This window comes from Microtus pennsylvanicus, chromosome X, assembly GCF_037038515.1.
Source record: "Microtus pennsylvanicus isolate mMicPen1 chromosome X, mMicPen1.hap1, whole genome shotgun sequence".
NCBI lineage: Eukaryota > Metazoa > Chordata > Mammalia > Rodentia > Cricetidae > Microtus > Microtus pennsylvanicus.
Genome location: NC_134601.1, coordinates 37072394 through 37089411, shown reverse-complemented (window position 1 = coordinate 37089411; position 17018 = coordinate 37072394). Strand labels below are relative to the sequence as shown.

General features: G+C 39.7%; 1 protein-coding gene across 6 annotated transcripts in view; it reads right to left on the bottom strand.

The window, feature by feature from the left end:
- Window positions 1–812: 812 nt before the first annotated feature.
- The window catches only part of LOC142840185 (plastin-3), a 92200-nt gene continuing 75994 nt past the window's right edge, over window positions 813–17018 (bottom strand). For 3 of the 6 annotated variants that reach the window (XM_075956750.1, XM_075956747.1, XM_075956751.1), the window contains exons 6-17: window positions 14832–14913; window positions 13925–14090; window positions 12702–12844; window positions 11735–11761; window positions 11365–11460; window positions 9612–9807; window positions 8523–8601; window positions 7865–7979; window positions 7485–7618; window positions 5677–5800; window positions 5360–5484; window positions 813–2043 (exon numbers count right to left, since the gene is read on the bottom strand). In XM_075956750.1, the coding sequence (XP_075812865.1) occupies window positions 1911–2043; window positions 5360–5484; window positions 5677–5800; window positions 7485–7618; window positions 7865–7979; window positions 8523–8601; window positions 9612–9807; window positions 11365–11460; window positions 11735–11761; window positions 12702–12844; window positions 13925–14090; window positions 14832–14913 (1420 nt within the window). In that variant the 3' untranslated portion in view covers window positions 813–1910. The remainder of the gene's footprint in view (window positions 2044–5359; window positions 5485–5676; window positions 5801–7484; window positions 7619–7864; window positions 7980–8522; window positions 8602–9611; window positions 9808–11364; window positions 11461–11734; window positions 11762–12701; window positions 12845–13924; window positions 14091–14831; window positions 14914–17018) is intronic. The other 3 variants (XM_075956752.1, XM_075956748.1, XM_075956753.1) reach the window with 1 other exon arrangement.

Sequence of the window (17018 nt, the reverse complement as noted above, 5' to 3'; positions counted from 1 at the left end):
AGAGAACGCTGACTGCTCTTTGGACTGGAGAGAGAGGGGGAGCGGGAGGTGAAGAGGAGGAGGGAAATGGGAGGAGGTGGAAATTTTTATTATAAATAAATAAAAAGCCTGCCTTAACCATTTCTCCTCCCTGGCCAATGAGATTCTCCCATTTCAATGTCTGTACTTTAAAGTACACTGAAAAGATTAAAGGTGAAGAGGGAAGGGACAATGAATAAAATATTTTGAGGGGGTTGAGGATTGAGCCCAACACCTTTTGAATGGATAGTTCTCTTCTACTGAGCGATATACTCTTACTGCAAAATATCTGGAAAATTAGAGGAAACCATTACGTGTTCAATTTTTTGTATTGTCCTTAGTTGCACACCTCAAATTCAACCATCATAATAGAATCTAATACAAATGATTTTATAGAATGCAACGAAAAAAGGAGGAAATTTAGGTCAACATAGTCTTATTGGTATGGGGCAGAAGTACAGAGACTTAAGGCAGGCATACCTGCAAAACTGGCAGTAAGGCAAACCAAAGTGGAAAAACCCACGTTCAAAACCATCCTGAAGTACACAAGGAAACCTATCTCAAAAGCAAAACAGTGAACTGGAGAGATGGCTCAGTCATTAAGAGCACTTACTGATCCTTCAGAGGACCCAAGTTTCATAGCCAGCACCCTCTTCTAGCAGATCACAACAGCCTGTAACCCTAGATCCAGGGGAAACAGTGACCTCTGCAGGCCACAGGCATCTACCCCCAAACATACAATAGGAATAAAAACAAACATTTAAAACCAAACAAATAAAAAACCCAGAGACTAATTATTATGCAAATGCCTTTATTTGAACTACTAAGTTGCTACCAAATTACATCACGTTTCAGAGTTAGAATAACATAATAATCTCGAGAACTATAGCAAAAAGCTTGACAAAGCAAGAGAACATCAAGTCCGACATACATACATTCTCTTTCTCATAACCACATCTTTGTTATAGGTGTTGAATTTAAAAATCTATTGTTCATTTGGCATTCTTTGCTTATTGAATTATCATCTAAATACTGAGCTCACTTCCTCCTCCTAAGTGTCATGTTCAGCAGAATTTTAGATTGAAAGAGAGTTCTGTGATTAAATTTACAGACCAAAGAAGCAAGTGTCGAACTGATTCATTGAAGACAAAATATTCCATTTGATTTGAGCCTGGGTGTGAGGGGAAAATATAACCTTATGGTCCATTTTCTTCCATCTATAGTCTATGCTTATTTTCATATTTACTTGAAGCCCCTTAAAAACGTAGCAAATCAGCAGACTTGTTGACTGTAATCAAAATATTCTTAAATGTACAAAAAATAATCATGTAGAAAGAATACTGTAAAAAGATACTGATTTTAAGAATAAACGAATGAGAAAAGCTTCTAGTACATTCCACACAGCCAGTTAACTTCAGATTTTCAGCACTACAAAGTAAGCAAAGGACACTTCCTCTCCACATAGTATCTGACCACAGTTCTTCAGTAAGAACTGGTAGGTCTTGGAAAGCAAAATGGCAAGCTAATACTAGTCCTATCTACCCATGTAAGCAAGCCTCAAGAGATGGACATCCTAAGAGTGAAAAGATACATGGAGAGATAATACACAGCTACAGGAAATATCAAGGGCAGCATTCTAGGAGGAGAGAGCAGACGGTCTGTTGTGAGCATGTTCGGGTGTGCTGGACAGATCCAGCTCGAAGGAAAAGAGGAATTGCTTGTTACTAAAAGTCTTTCCAGAAGGCTGTCATGATGAGCTAGACTTGTTAATCAAAACTGAAAGTCCTTTAAATGACCACATATTCCTTAAGTCATGAGCACTTCACCTGGCAATATCTGACTGGCTAATCATGCACCTGTGAGTAAGGTTGGTTCTATTCAGATTGGTTATTTTACACTCTCTTCATCCCCCTGCCCATCAAACATGCAAACACGGTCATGACCATCTTGGGTTTTACTTCCACAAGGTCTTCAGGGAGAGCATATACTCTGGCTCCGATTCTTCTAGCCATTGACACTGCATACCTAGATTTGGAAGAGACAAAAATCAAGATAAGAGTCTTCTTTGCCAAGGATACCTTTGAATTTTTTTTTAACCTTTGAACCTTTTAAAATGATTTTTTTAAATTTTTGTTCTTATGGTGTTTTGTCTGCATGTATGTCTGTGTGAGGGTATTAGATCCCCTGAAACTGGAGTTACAGAAGTTGTGAGCTGCCCTGTAGGTACTGGGACCTAAGGCTAGGTCCTCTAGAAAAACAGTCAGTGTTCTTAATCACGGACCCAGGTCTCCAGCCCAAAGGACACCATCTATTTCCTCTTATACAATCTGGTGACTGGGATACAAAATTTCTATATTGAAAGTACAAATCAGGGAACTGGGCATGGTGGCATATGCTTATTGCCCTAGCACTCTGGAAGCAAAGGCTGAGGTCCAAGGGTCGCTATAAGTTTGAAAGTAGTCAGAACTACACGGTGAGACAGTGTTTCAAAAAAAAAGAAAGTACCTATTAATAATTACACATTTGTTTTCTGTTTTATTTTTGTTTGGAACTGATTTTTGAACTTATACTAAATCAAAACATGAGATTTATTTATTTAATTTTATGTGTATGTGTGTGTTCTCTTCATGCAAAAATGGGCACCACATGTGTTCCTGGTGATTTAAGAGGTCAGAAGAGGGCATTAGATCTCCTGAAAGCAGAGTTATAGAGGTTTGTGAGCCACCATGTAGTTGCTGGGAACTGAACCCAGCTTCTCTGTTAAGAATAGCAAGCACTCTTAACTGCTGAGCCTCCATCTCTCCAGCTTTAAGTTATACTAAGTTTTTACTGTCTACTATTTTGGACTTTATTTACTCATTTCTTCCAAATGTGGATGTGGAGTAAAAACAAAAGCTTTAAGCACTGATGTCATATAAAATGAAGTGTGTGTGTGTGTGTGTGTGTGTGTGTGTGTGTGTGTGTGTGTGCAATTACCCAGGATGAATGCACAATCAATTACAAAATTCTCTGTTCCATGTAATGAGATAACAGACACTTTTCTTTGGTGAGTGTGATGCTGGGAATGGAACTCAGGGACTTTTTTATGCTACTTCCCAAACATTAAGTGCCTGAAGTAAAACTCAAGTGCTAAGGTCAATGCACCAGGTACTTCCAGATACTGAAGCAAGAGCTAGATGTGAGGATCTGCATGCTACATAGAGAATTGTTGGGCCAAGGACAGGCAAAGTATAAGATAAAATGACTAAAATGTGCAGCTAAGAGAACAGGCAGAATCAAACCTCAAATGATTCAAAAAGCATTTCCAATATGCTGCTACAGGAATCTTTATGGATATTAAAATACAACGTTTTCAGTATAAATACTTCTCAAAGAATAAAGAAATGATGTGCATAATTTCCACGATTTTGAGGGTAGCATCTTTGCTCTCCTACAAAGCACTGCTGAGAACTGGTTATCAGCATGTATTGGTAGAGTTATCATGGGTCTCCTAGTAAACTAGGGCACAGTCTTGGTCTTTAGTGAAGAAGGAAAGAAATGGTGGAAAGACCTACATATTGCTATAATGTAAGAAACTTCCAACACTCAGGCTTCTAGTAAGGGATAGCAAGTGTGCCCTGCTGATTTGGGGACTGAAGAGTGCTTGACTCATAGCAATAACAGAGGCATAATTGGATAATATGTTTAAATAAATTAAAAGATATAGACAAACTCTCTAAAGTATGGTCAGCCATCCTTTTAAGTGTTGTCTTTGCCTTGTTTGAAGTTCATACATATTTGCATTAAATTGTCCCAATAATCCCCTAAAGCGGGTGTTTAAAATCTTGCAGGTTAGACACATTGCTAATTTCCTTTGTCTATTTGTTGATTATTTGTTTCTTGACAGTGTCACACTGTGTAGCCCAGGTTGTTGTTGAAATCATCATCTTCCTGCCTCAGACGGCAGAGTGCACAGATTAGTGCTATATGTCATTACACCCAACATACATGGTTCTTAAAATGGGGTGGGTTGGGTCTAAGGATGGAGCCCAGTGCCTCATTTATTCATCCCAAACCCTATACCACTCAGCTACACCCCATCCTTTCTTGTGTGTTTTCCTATTTTGAGACTGAGTCTTGCTATTTTGCCTAGGTTGGCTGAGAATCTGCCCTTTTCTTGCCTTACCCTCCCGAGTAGTTGGACTTCTAGGCTTGTATCACAATGTCTGGTTTCTTAATTTGTTTTTATACATTTAAATCTTAAAGATTGTACTTATTTATTTGTGTGTGCCTGTGTATATGGGATGCGTACTTATGGCGTATGCATGGAAGTTAGGGAACAACTTGTAGGAGTCAGTTCTTGGTTTGTACCATGTGGGTACTGGGGATCAGATATTGTAATAAGAGCATTTACCTGCTGATCCGTGTTGGTGACACTTATAATTTTTCTTAAATTAATTTTAAACCTTTGAACCCTGTAAAATAAAAGTTTTCTTCATCTTTTTTTGTGATGAATTTGAAGCTTAAACATGTTTCCCTTATGGGCTAGAGAGATGGCTCACTGGCTGCTCTTCCAGAGAACCCAGGTTAAATTCCAAGTACCTATATGATGACTCAAAACAATCTGGAAATCCAGTTTCAGAGGATAAGGCACAGTCTTGTGGCCTATTCAGGCAACAGGCACACAAGTGGTACACAGGCATACCTGTAGGCAAAACACTCCCACACATAAAATAACAATATAGGTGGAAAATAATATTTCTCCTCACAGAGATAAGATCACACCATATTTGTATTTTTGTGTTTGACATTCATCTCCATAGTCACCCACGCTGTTGCAAATGATAGAACTGCATTCATATAGAGGCTATATAGGTTTCATTGTCTTGTGTGGGCTCCATAAAGTTATTCTTACTAAAGGACAGAGGCTTGGGTATTTATGTGGAGGGGTAAAATGGGGAGATGTTGGTGACAGGGATATATAATTGGTGGTAAATAGTGAAGAGATGAAATGGTCAAGAATAGGCAAGCACAGCTAGAAGCTAAGTTGTTTGCTGCGTGCTCAGGAGTAGAGTGCAGTGACAATGAGGAGCAATGCTCAGGAAGGTTCTGTTACTATTTGCTAAGTGTTCTAAAATTGATTGTGGTGATTGATGAAACAGTGTGAACAAGGTCAAAACCATTAGATACTGTACTTAAATGAGTGAATTGTATGTCTGTGAATGGGATCTCAATAAAGCCATTCAAAGTAAAGAGATCTTTTCCAGATGCCATCACTATCCAGGGAGAGAACCCAAATTAGAGTGGATTCCCTGGCTATAATACCAGTGTTCTTCGTACGACATGGAGCAACTGCCCTTACTTGGCATTATTGTGCTTGTCATCTTCAGTAAGATTCCCGCTCTTAACAAGGTCATAATTAATGCAGCCTGGCTGGATGGCATCAATTAAATCCACAACTGCCAAACTGGAGCTGATCGTCTTGTCCTATTAAAAAAAGGGAACAAAAAGTCTAAGAATTTCACTACTTACAAATTATGTGCTCTTGATATAAGCCTGGGCAAGGGAAGAAAAATCTTGGCATAGCTCAACAATAATTCTTACAAACAAACCCAAAGATATCCTTAAAATGATTGCTATTATCTAGCAAATATAATGTATAATAATCAGTGTACTGACCTTAAAACTCTGAATGGAAGTTGACTTTCCAGCTTCACTCAGTGTTCGGTTCACCCAGTTTACAATGATGTCATCATTCGCTTTCTGACCTTCTCCAAGATCTTCCAGAACATTAAGGGTGTATCTAAGGGAATCAGCAAAGAAAGTCAATCTATTTGAAGAAGAAAAACGCAAGCAACATAGAAATGTCTCATGTACACTTTTATCATGAAGAGTTCATGGGGGCTGGCAAGATGGCTTATTGGGTAAAGCAACTTTATGCCTGTGTCTGACGTCCTGAATTTCATTCCCAGGTTCTACAGTGGGTGGCGAAAGGTGATTCTCGACAGTTAATCTCTGGCCTTCATCTGAGCTGGTATGAGCCATGCTATACTCACACACATACGCCTCATACCCTGTGCTTCGGCTGATACCTACGCAGAATGAATGCTTTGGCTGTTATTTTTAAGAGATGTTCATTTTCCAAGTGGATGGGAAGACTGTAAGGGCCAGAACTCAGTAAAGAGTGCTGAGAAACAGCATCATCTGGACCTGCTGCACTTAGAACTCAACAGTGGCTGTGGTTGCCTGCAGAAGCCCCATACAGGATCATCAGCAGTTTATGCCACTGGGTGACAGCCAATATTTTATCATGGGGTGTAGCTCCTAATAGTAACCCATGCTCCAAATGGATTGTCCCACACTGTATATATGAGCAGCATTAATCGAACTCAGTGGGCTATTTTTAAAAAGCATTAAAGTAGGAAGGGGAAGTGGGGGAAATCCAGCAGGAGTTTGAAGGGCTAGAAGTGGGGTTGGATATTATTAGGGTTCATTGCATACATATATGAAATTCTCAAAGGATTATTAAAAATATACCAAAATAAAGGACTCTTCAATTTCTTAAAAATTATAGTTACTATATGCATGTGGATACATGTATGCCATAGTATACCTATGGAAGTCAGAGAACCATTTGCAGGAGATGGTTCTGTTCCTTCACCATGTGAGTTCCAGGGACAGAACTCAGGTCATCAAAGGCCTTTAACCAGTGAGCCATCCTGCTGGCCCAGATCTTCATTTTCAACTGGATACATATAAATGTTCCTATTTTTTCTTATACTTTTTGGGAGGGGGTTGTTCCTTTGGGGCAATTTTTCAATCTATAGTTCAGGATGTCCTACAATTCTCTATGTAGACCAAGCTGGCCTCCAACTTGTCATCCCCCTCCTCAGACTCCTAGATGCTGAGATTTCAAGTATGAGTCACCATTCTGGGCTTCTGACAACTTATTTGTTTTGGTGGTCTGAAAACAGCCTCCATGCAGGCTAAGTATATCATGGACCACTGAGCTAGAGTCATACCCCAACTGACATTTTTGTTTGTTTGTTTTAGATTTTTGAGACAGGGTCTCTTTGGGTAGCATAGGAGCCTGTCCTGGAACTTACTCTGTAGACCAGGCTAGCCTTGAACTTACAGAGATATGTCTGCCTCTGTCTCCTGAGAGCTGGAGTTAAAGGCTGTGTGCCACCACTGCCCGGCCCATCTGACAATTTTCTTGAGTGACCCTGCATCAGACTGAACTCTACACAGCAGACTTCTCTGAAAGATTGGCAACAACTACAGTTCTATCTAACTCACAAGGAGGTATTTCCCAGTAAAGATCCAACATACACTCACAGAAAACTCATTTCAGAGCCTAAGTACAATGAGCTCAGAAATGTATTTCATGAACTAAATGATTAATTTAAATCTGTGAAAACATACTAAGGGTGAATTCATAGACCCGTATTACTATGAAGCTTTATGGCTAACACTGTACACAATACCTTCTCATCAGCTGCCAGACTAAAGCCAAGGTTAAAGTTGGGTTCCCATCATTCAAGTCTTGTCCTCCAATGCCAACCAGGGAGAATTTAGCTGGATGCTTCCCTAATTCAACTGCGTAGTTGCAGTTTTCTAACTGCAAATGTTTAAAAAGAAAGGAATGGTTAAAGATTGTCATTTGTTCAACCTACATATGCTCTGTCTCCCACCCCTCTGTGAGTACGTGCACAGTGTATGGATGTGTGCGTGCATGTGCATGTGTGTTGTGTAATGGCAGGAATCTGTTCAAAGTCAAGATGCAGTTCCTATCCTCAAGAAGCAGCTTATGGTCAAGAGGTTTTGAAGCAAAAGAAAGAAATGAAGAAAATTCCAGATGTGCTACCTTTTTCATGTTAGCTCCCAGCTTTGGGTATGGAGGCTTGTTAACTTTACTCCAGTCCACAGGAACTTTAATTCGTTCATAAAGCTGTAAGATGACCAGGGCATCTTGCAGGTCACTAACAATTCAAAACATAACTTCATCAATAATTGTAAGGAGTAACACGGATCAAACAAAATCTATAAAGTCACAATACCCATGACTCATACTTTTCTCAATCAGTAAATGCAATGAACAAAACTAATACTAGGTAGTGAATGGCAGAAGGTAGGAAAATAGTGAAGAAAGAGAATCCAGTTAGGATACACACCATTGAATATCAGCAAAAACAGTCTAGCCAGGAAGCTAAAGGCCTTAAGGAATCATGGGTAGTTGGCTATAACTATTCCCAGACTGTTTAAGAAACCCAAAGTACCTGTTCCCTAAGGTACCATCAAGAAATTTATATATTCTATTTCTTACAGTCAATGATCATGCAAAGAAAAAATTTGGACTTTCATGCATTAGGAAAATAACAATTGAAATCACTAATATGAAATATTAATATGCAATATGAATAGTTGCTACAAATGAACATGCAGAAAAATTTCAGAATTGTCATTATTTATGCTAAATACATTCATGATGTTCATAACTTCATAATAGCAGTAGGGTAGCTTACGCATAGAGATGGTTTACATGAGGATTAACACCAAGAGAGTTCATCCAGTTACGAAAAGTTCTTTCTTCACGAGTTTCTCCTATTAAAACATCCACAAAAATGCGTTCAGTCATTAAATGTCTTCTATATAAACAGAGAGGACCAGTGCATATATTCATTTATTTTATGTGCTTTATTCTGATCTAATAATTACCACATGATAGTATGTCACTGTGACTATGGATAACTGAAATACACTTACTAAAACATAGGCTAAATTCAGCATGTAGTCGTTTATCTTTCTGGTGGGTTTAAAAAGATGATCTAGTTAGACTCGGGACTCATGTCTATAATCTCAGTCTTTATGAGGCTGAAGAAAGAGGATCGCTAGGAGTTCGAGGCCAATCTTAGACTATGTAGCTGGTTTCAGACCAGTTTCCACTATAGGATAAGATACTGTCTCACAACCACTTGCAGGGCTCTGGGGAATGTAACTAAGTTTGTAGAGTGCTTGCCTAGGGTGCATGACTGTAACACTCTTAAAACTGCAGATAATACCTGTAATCCCAGCACTTGGAGGCAGGAGAATCAGAAACTGAGGGCCATTGTTTATGACATAGTGAGTTCGAGGTCAGCCTGAGACACATGGAATGCTTGACTCAAAATAGATGACTAGGTTAAAAAAGTCAAACAAACAAAAGACTCCTTTCTCCTAATAAATAAATGTAGGGGTTAATAAAACTCAAACCTGCCTTACCCCCCCCCCAAAAAAAAGATATATCAGTAAAAACTGAAACGAAACATTTGTTTACTAACTAGTCTCATGATAGTACCCTGGATTTTTATTTTCTTTTTTAGTCTTGGCTGTGCTAGACAAGAGTGCTGGCACTGAGCCACACTAACGATTTTATTTGCAAATTTTATTTCTGTCACCATCTCTATCCGGCAGTTTCCAGTTCTCACTCAGCACTGCATTTGCTTTTAGCAGATTCTCGCAAAAGCCAAATGGACAAAGCAACTCACAGGGTTGGCATCGCAGCATTTATCTTAGGCCTCTGGGTTTTTATGCCACAGACTGCACATTAGAGTTACAGAAAACTTTTACATTACCTTCTAGTAGAGTCCAGTCAATGTCCTGGTTTTCAGGCTTAGTAAGTGCTGGGTATTTATTAAAGAGGTTAGCTACAAAAGCTAAGTTCAGTTTGGGGTTTCCGCTGACAACATCAGCAGGGGTAACGAACTGTCTGCAACCCAATTTATCTGCTTGTTGAAGCATGCTTTCCGCTCTCTTCAAGTCATCTGTTTCCTGTTTAAGCAAAAGAAGACATCTTTGAAAGGCCATCCGAAAATATATGTAAATTGCCCCTATAATCATAGGCTGGGAAATGGATTGTACTTTCCTTCAGTTAACACATGGTACTTTTTATATAATCATTTGTAAATGTAAAACCAGGAGGCACAGGTTTTGTAGTACCTTTAATTTCCCCAAGATGGCGCCAGAACACATGTCTAAAGAATGAATAAAGCACTTCCTTTACTGGGATTATTTCTCATGCCAAAATGCAGAGGGGGGGGGAAACTGTTACTCATTTTTTCAGCCATAATTCTTTGAAGATTCAATTTTAAATAGGTGTAGTTTCAGAAAAACCTTTTTTTTTTTGAAGTCTCTTCCACCCCTATATGTCTGAACATGCAGAATTCCTGGATGCAGGTTGTTGTGAGCTACTTGAAGTGAGTGTTGGGAAGATCACTATGGTCTCACCAAGAGTAGCAAACACTCTTAACAGCTGAGCCATCTCTCCAGGCCCTTACTTTTTACTTAAAGAAACATATCTGAAAAAACAAGCAAGCACACCCTTGGAGTTGAAAGGGATGTTTGGGCTGGGCAGTGGTAGTGCATGCCACCATTTCAAAGGCAGAGGCAGGAGTGTCTCTGTGACTTTAACTTCAGTTTTGTCTATAGAGCAAGTTCCAGCACAGCCAAGGATACACAAAAACACTCTATTTTGAAAAAAAAAAAGAACAACAACAACAGCAAGAAGAACAAAAACAACAACAATAAAGTAAATAAAAACTAAAACAGGGAGCAGGCGTTTGAAGCAGTAGAAGACATCAGCATGGAGGTGGGAAGAGAGGTTTGTAGGGGTAGATTGAAAGAAATGGGCAATATTTTGTAAGAATTTAGATCTAAGAAGATCAATTTAGCCCAAATTCTAGAGCCAGTGGCGAATCCCAGATGGCTATTCGGGCAAGACACAAAAGAATGTAGTAGGAAAAATCAAATAGGGAGGATTTGCTGGTGTGATGGCTCACCTTGACTGTCAGCATGACTTAGAGTGACCTAGGAGACACACTTCTGAGCATGCCTGTAATTGTATTTCCAGAGAGGGCAGGATACCCCAAATAGTTCCCCATAATGAACAGACTGGACTTTAACCCTATGCATGGTGAATAAACCAGAGTATGTATTTCTCCATACTCGCTTTAAAAGTGTTACATCATTCACAAAATCCAGTACCACCATAATTATGGAACTCACAAATGATCTAAATAAATCAGGATCCTTTGTCTCTTGTGAGTCACATGTACCATATCCTTTAAAAAAAAATTCTTAAAAGCATCAACACCACTATATGAAGGTACATAGAAATTTTGAACAAAATTATTTGGGTGTGGCACTTGCATTTAATCCCAGCAGTCAGAGGCAGGTGGACCTCTATGAGTCTGCCAGTCTGCTCTACATAGCAAGTTCTAGGCCAGGTAGGGCTACATAGCAAGACCTTGTCTCAACAAAACCAAAGAAAACAAGAAACAAACAACATCAGTATAGGACTGTAGAATTTAAAAGAATACCCATACTTACATTGAAACCTGACATGTTGATATCTATCCGTGCTTCACCTTCCTTCTGTCCTTTTGGTGCAATTTGGTTGAGCAGATGGAAATAGGCTTTGGAGTCCTACAAAAGAGTTGAAGATATCAGTGTGATCACGTGTGCAGAGAGGAACTGCATCTTACTGTCCTGTGGTGACAAGGACATTCGGATCACTTGTGTGTGTGTGTGTGTGTGTGTGTGTGTGTGTGTGTGTGTGAAAATAGATAGCATTCTTCTCTGTCTTCTTATTTGAGAGATCTTTACCAAGAAAAGTCCATCTGTCTTGAATTTGATTTTGTTAAAGCTTTCCAATGTATTGATGTCATTAACACAATAAAGCTAGTGCATGTTTCTGTACCTTCACTGAATTACTGAAGTCAAGAAGCTTGACAGATAATACAAGCATAAAATAGAAGAGCAGAAATCCCGGAAGCATAGGGAAAGAGAAAATAAACACATTATATCACTACAAAGAACAATAAATATCAACCTCTAGAGACAACATCTGCCGTGTTAATTATATATTTAATTAAAAGTAGAACTGAAGGTCTTAAAAGAGATACAAATATGGTTGGTAAAATAACATTTAACCTTTTAGGATCAGAATACATGTAGCAAAACAAATTCATTTCTCCCCCTCTCCCACTAAGCCAGGTACTGAGGTTAAGGCCTCACATGACCAACAAATGCAGTAATTTTTTTTTTGCTTTTCAAAAACATTAAAAAAGAGATTTCCACTGAATATGCACATTGGTATATGCCTGTATATATTCTTTAGGAAGATGCAGGAAAATTGCAAAATTTGAAGCCAGCCTGGCTGACACAGTGAGCTGCAGCTCCACCAGGAATACAAAGTGAAATCATATCTGAAAGAAACCAAACTGGACTCAGTTACTAGAGGGCTTGCCTGGCATGTGTAAAACCCTAGGTTTAATTCTGAATCCCCCACAAAACTGAGTATGACAACTCATATCATCCTCAACTACATAGCTGATCTGAGGCCTGCCTGGGCTACAGAAGACCTTGCTTCAAACAACAAACACAAAACAAACAACAAAACCAAGAAAAATAGAATCATATAGCTATGGTGGCATGTGTCTGTATGGCAGCACTCAAGAAGTAGAAACAGAATTGCAGTAAATTTGAGGCCAGCCTTGTCTACAACAGTGATGCCCAGTACAGCCTGTGCTACACAGCAAGAGTCTTTCTCAAAACACAAGAGGCAGCAAGGCTTGGTGACACCGTATAATTTTTGCTTTGTTAAAAAGGAATAAAACCTCATGAGTCATTACAACTCCCTGAATGCTGGTGCTTTGCTTAGTTACCTTGATGTCAGCACTGAAGTTATTGATCTTTTGCCAGCCTGAGTTTTCCAGATGAAAGTTGGCCCATCTCAGCAGAAGCTCTTCTGGAGACAATTTCATAAGCTCCTCCAAAGTCTCACCATCCCGAAGCAAAGCCGCCAGAGCTTGTAGACATAAACCCTTCAGTCATTATGTGAAGTGCTAGTGGCCATGCTCCCCCCGCCCCCGCTTTCTCTCTCTCTGAGTTTTACTTTGAGAAAACCCATGTCAGCCTCAATCTCATGATCTCCCTGCCCCAAACGCTGGGATTACAGGCAGAGAGCAGCATACTTAGTTTCACACAGTCTTTTGACGCTTTGTTCGGTGGTAACATAGATGTAAGTTCTACTACAACTGATTTCTAGCTTTGAGACACCCAGAATCTGTGCTGAAGAGATGGGCTCAATCAGCAAAGAAGCTTCTGTGAAAACACACAGGGGCCCGGAGTTCAATTGCTAGCACCTATGTGAAAAAGTCAAGTATGGCGGCCTAAGTCTGTACTCTTAGAACTGCAGAAATGGAAGCAGGGGCTCCTCTGGGGCTTGCTGCCCAGCAGTCTAGCCAAACTGGTGAGCTCCAGATTCAGTGATAGACCTTGTGCTGGGACTGGAGAGAGGAACTTGCTGGTAGATTGCTTGCTGTGCAAGTATGAGGACCAGAGCTTGGATTCCACAACACTGGAGAAAGCTGGCGGCAGTGGTGTGCACCTGTAATCCCACTGTTGGGGAGGTGGAGACAGAAGGATCCCTGGGGCTTGCTACCAAATTGGTAAGCTGGAGGTTCAGTGAAAGCTCTGTCTCAAAAACCACAGTGGAGAGTGTTTTAGGAAGGCACTCTATGTTGATTTCTGGCCTCCACTCACATATGCATACACACTTGTAAATCACATGTCCTCCTCCCCATAAACCCATATACTCACGTGTTCTCACCCACATGACCCCCCCCACACAGAAAAAAGCCCTAAGTGGAGAGAGGCTGAGGTAGACACCAGAGTCAATCTCTGCGTTGCTGCATCTTTATAGTAAAATCAAATATGAACTGTCATGCATATGTTCGCAACAGCTAAAAAACAGGTATACGGGTTGTTTTCCTGAACAGCTCTGTGTTTGCTCTAGTTAACATGTTCTCACTTCAGCTAAATGCAAGAGAAAGAGGAAAAAAATCACTCATAAATATCTTTCAAAATAACAACTGGGTTCTATTACCTTCATTCCTGCTTAATTCAATGTCAGCGAACAAGCCAATCTTAATAATCTGCCAGAGCAGTCCCAAAACCAGATGAGGTTTCCCCGCCCGCAAATCTTCTGCACCAATGTTCACAACGTGACACCCAATGGCAGAAGCGGAGTTCAGTGCCAAGTTCAAGTTTTCCTGCAAGACAGCCAAATTATACACTTCTTGACCTTTCTTTCCCCACCCAGTCTACTTTTGCCTTCACTGAAAATAACACTAAGAAATCAATACGAGGTATTAGTTCCATCTACCCCAACATTCACAGCAAACAGAATTCTGCATTAAAAAGCAAAGCAGCAAATCTCCGCCTTGTTCTTATTATTTTTGTAGAATTCTATAGAAAGTGGACTTATATATTTTTTTTTGGTCGCCTTGAATTCTGCTGATTTTAAAGTAAAAAGTCAAGTAACCAAAGTAAATCTATCCACATGACTAGTGTCACGTTTCTAAAATTGCCTAAATGTGAGTCCAGCAGCACATGGCACACAACCTGCACATCTCAAGGGACAGTCCTGCCCCAAGGAACGCTGCTATACTAATCTACTACTCACTGGCTGGAAAATGAAAAATGCTTCACCCCTTCAGCATACGAGCTAAGTAATAGCTTATGTCATTTTGTTTATTTCGGCAATATCTTAACACAATAGGTAATAATAAAAGGAAGATAGGGCTTTAAGTTCAATGAGGATCTGTGCCTCCGTGAACTTCAGCAAGTTCTCCAAGCCTTTCTGAGTCCCAGCTTGTTGTATAAAATATCCAGGATCATTCCCCACTCAGAGCTGCTCTTGCGTATTAAAGTAGAGCAGATAGAACACAGAAGATATGGCCTCTATTTCAAACCATGGTATCACGGAGGAGGACACAGGGAATGTGGCAGACCTGAATGATGAAGGGCGTAAGTTTCTTCTTGTTGATTGCTCTCTCATCAATTGTATCAGGAACTGAAAGGTTGATCATTTTGCTGAAATGAACAAACAAAAGTTGATCTACTTTTAGAGTCTCTAAAGTTAAGAGAAGTAGTTCGTTTTTTAGAGTGCTTAACTAGCATCCATGAGGCCGTGGGTTTGATCCTCCAGAACCACATAATTGGGATATGGAGAAGCTTTGATTCCCAGCACTGGAGTATGGAAGCAGAAGAATCAGGAGTTCAAGGTCATGTGTAGACTGCCTAGCAAGTTGGAGGCTAGCTTGAGACACAGGAGATCCTGTCTCAAACAACAACAGTTTGTAAATCTTCACCATTGTTAAAGTTTATTATAAAATACCCCTCATTCAGTCTTAAAAATACAGTAGATTTGGAACTGAAGAGATAGTTAAGATTACTTACTACTCTTGCAGAGGTTTGCTTCCTAGCACCCACACTGCTCACAACTGCCTGTAAATGCTCACAACTGCCTGTAAGTGCAGATTCAGGGGATCCTATGCCCTATGCCCTCTTTTGACCTCCACAGGTATCTTTACACTTTTCGTACACATAAACCCATGTAGGCACACACATAATAAAAATAATACAAAATGTAATAGATGACTTCCATCATGTTCACCACAAGAAACTACATGTGTCCAAAATGCATATTACATACATAATGACATACTGGGGCATCCTAGTTAGAATAAACATTTTATTCATATTTCATATACACATATGCATATACACACATACAGATCTACAACTTGAATATAAATTCTGCTTTTTGTTGTGCTAATGTTTTGTTGTTTCTCTTCTTTCTTTCTCTTTTTATTTTTTTCTTTTGAGACAGGACCTTGCTATACTTCCCTGGCTATCCTGGAACTCACTATGTAGTCCACCAGGCTGGCCTCAAACTCACAGACACCTCTCTATCCACACCGTGAGTGCTGGGATTACAGACATATGCCACCACGCCCAATGTAGTGCCAAGTTTGGAAACCAAGGGCATGAACATATTAGGCATACACTGTGCCACTGAAGGCAATTTTATGCAGTGTTTTGGGAGCACCTATGCTTTGACTATCATTTGTCACCTAAGGCCAGCTGTGGAGTGTTCCACTGTGGCATCATTATCAGAACTTGAAAAGTTTCCGATATTCCTGTAACTAACCTTTAACCCTTGCTCCTGTAAGTAAGCCTGATGAAACTCACTGGGTCACTAAAAAAAAAAGATAAGAAAGTAGAAGGGGGTGAAATGGGAAGCAGAAGGGAATCAGTAGGAGTGGGAGGGGATAGGATAGGAAAGGACAATATTTAGGAATATGATCAAAATTGATTGCATATATACTATATGTATATGAAAAGTTCATAATGAAACCCAGTATCATGTATAATTAGCATATGCTAATAAACATAACAAAAATAACACAAAAGTTTCAGATTTGGGTTTTTGCATTAGGGATGCTCAAATTGTATATGATACTATGAAGCTCACAGTGGAAACTGAAATGTAAAGGATTTGACTATCTACACTCTAGCCACAGGGTTACTGAGGGGGAGGGCTTGCACAAAAACCCAATATTTGGCCAGGCCATGGTGGTGCATGCCTTTAATTCCAGCAGAGGTAGGGGGCAGAGGCAGGCAGATCTCTGTGAGACCAGCCTGATGTATAGAGCTAGTTCTAGGATGGCCAAGGCTATACAAAGAAATCCTGTCTTGAACAACCAAAAAGAAAAGAAAAGAAAAAGAAACCCAAAATTTATTATGGAGCATATTTTAGATCACTGTGGAAAACTGTCTCTGAGACCAAGAGCAGTAATGGACAATGTTGATAATCTTACATCATTTTTGCCAAGATACTACTGGCTCTGGGGCAGCCACAGGGACAAAAGCTTTTTTTTCCCAGAATTAGGGCACTGAAGAATGAGAACTGAAAGCTAGCCTCTTTTTTCCCTTTGGAAGTCAAGGTATTTCAGAATAAATAGATACTGACATACTTAAGTTTGACAAAGTGGCAATGTCCTGTTTGCTCAGTGATGAGGAGAAATAGGAGGCTGAGAGTTCTATCTTATAAAGACGTCTCTACATTACAGCTGATTTTTACTTTTACAGACAGCTTTAGATATTGAATGAAAAAGACAAAACCTGGGTAATTG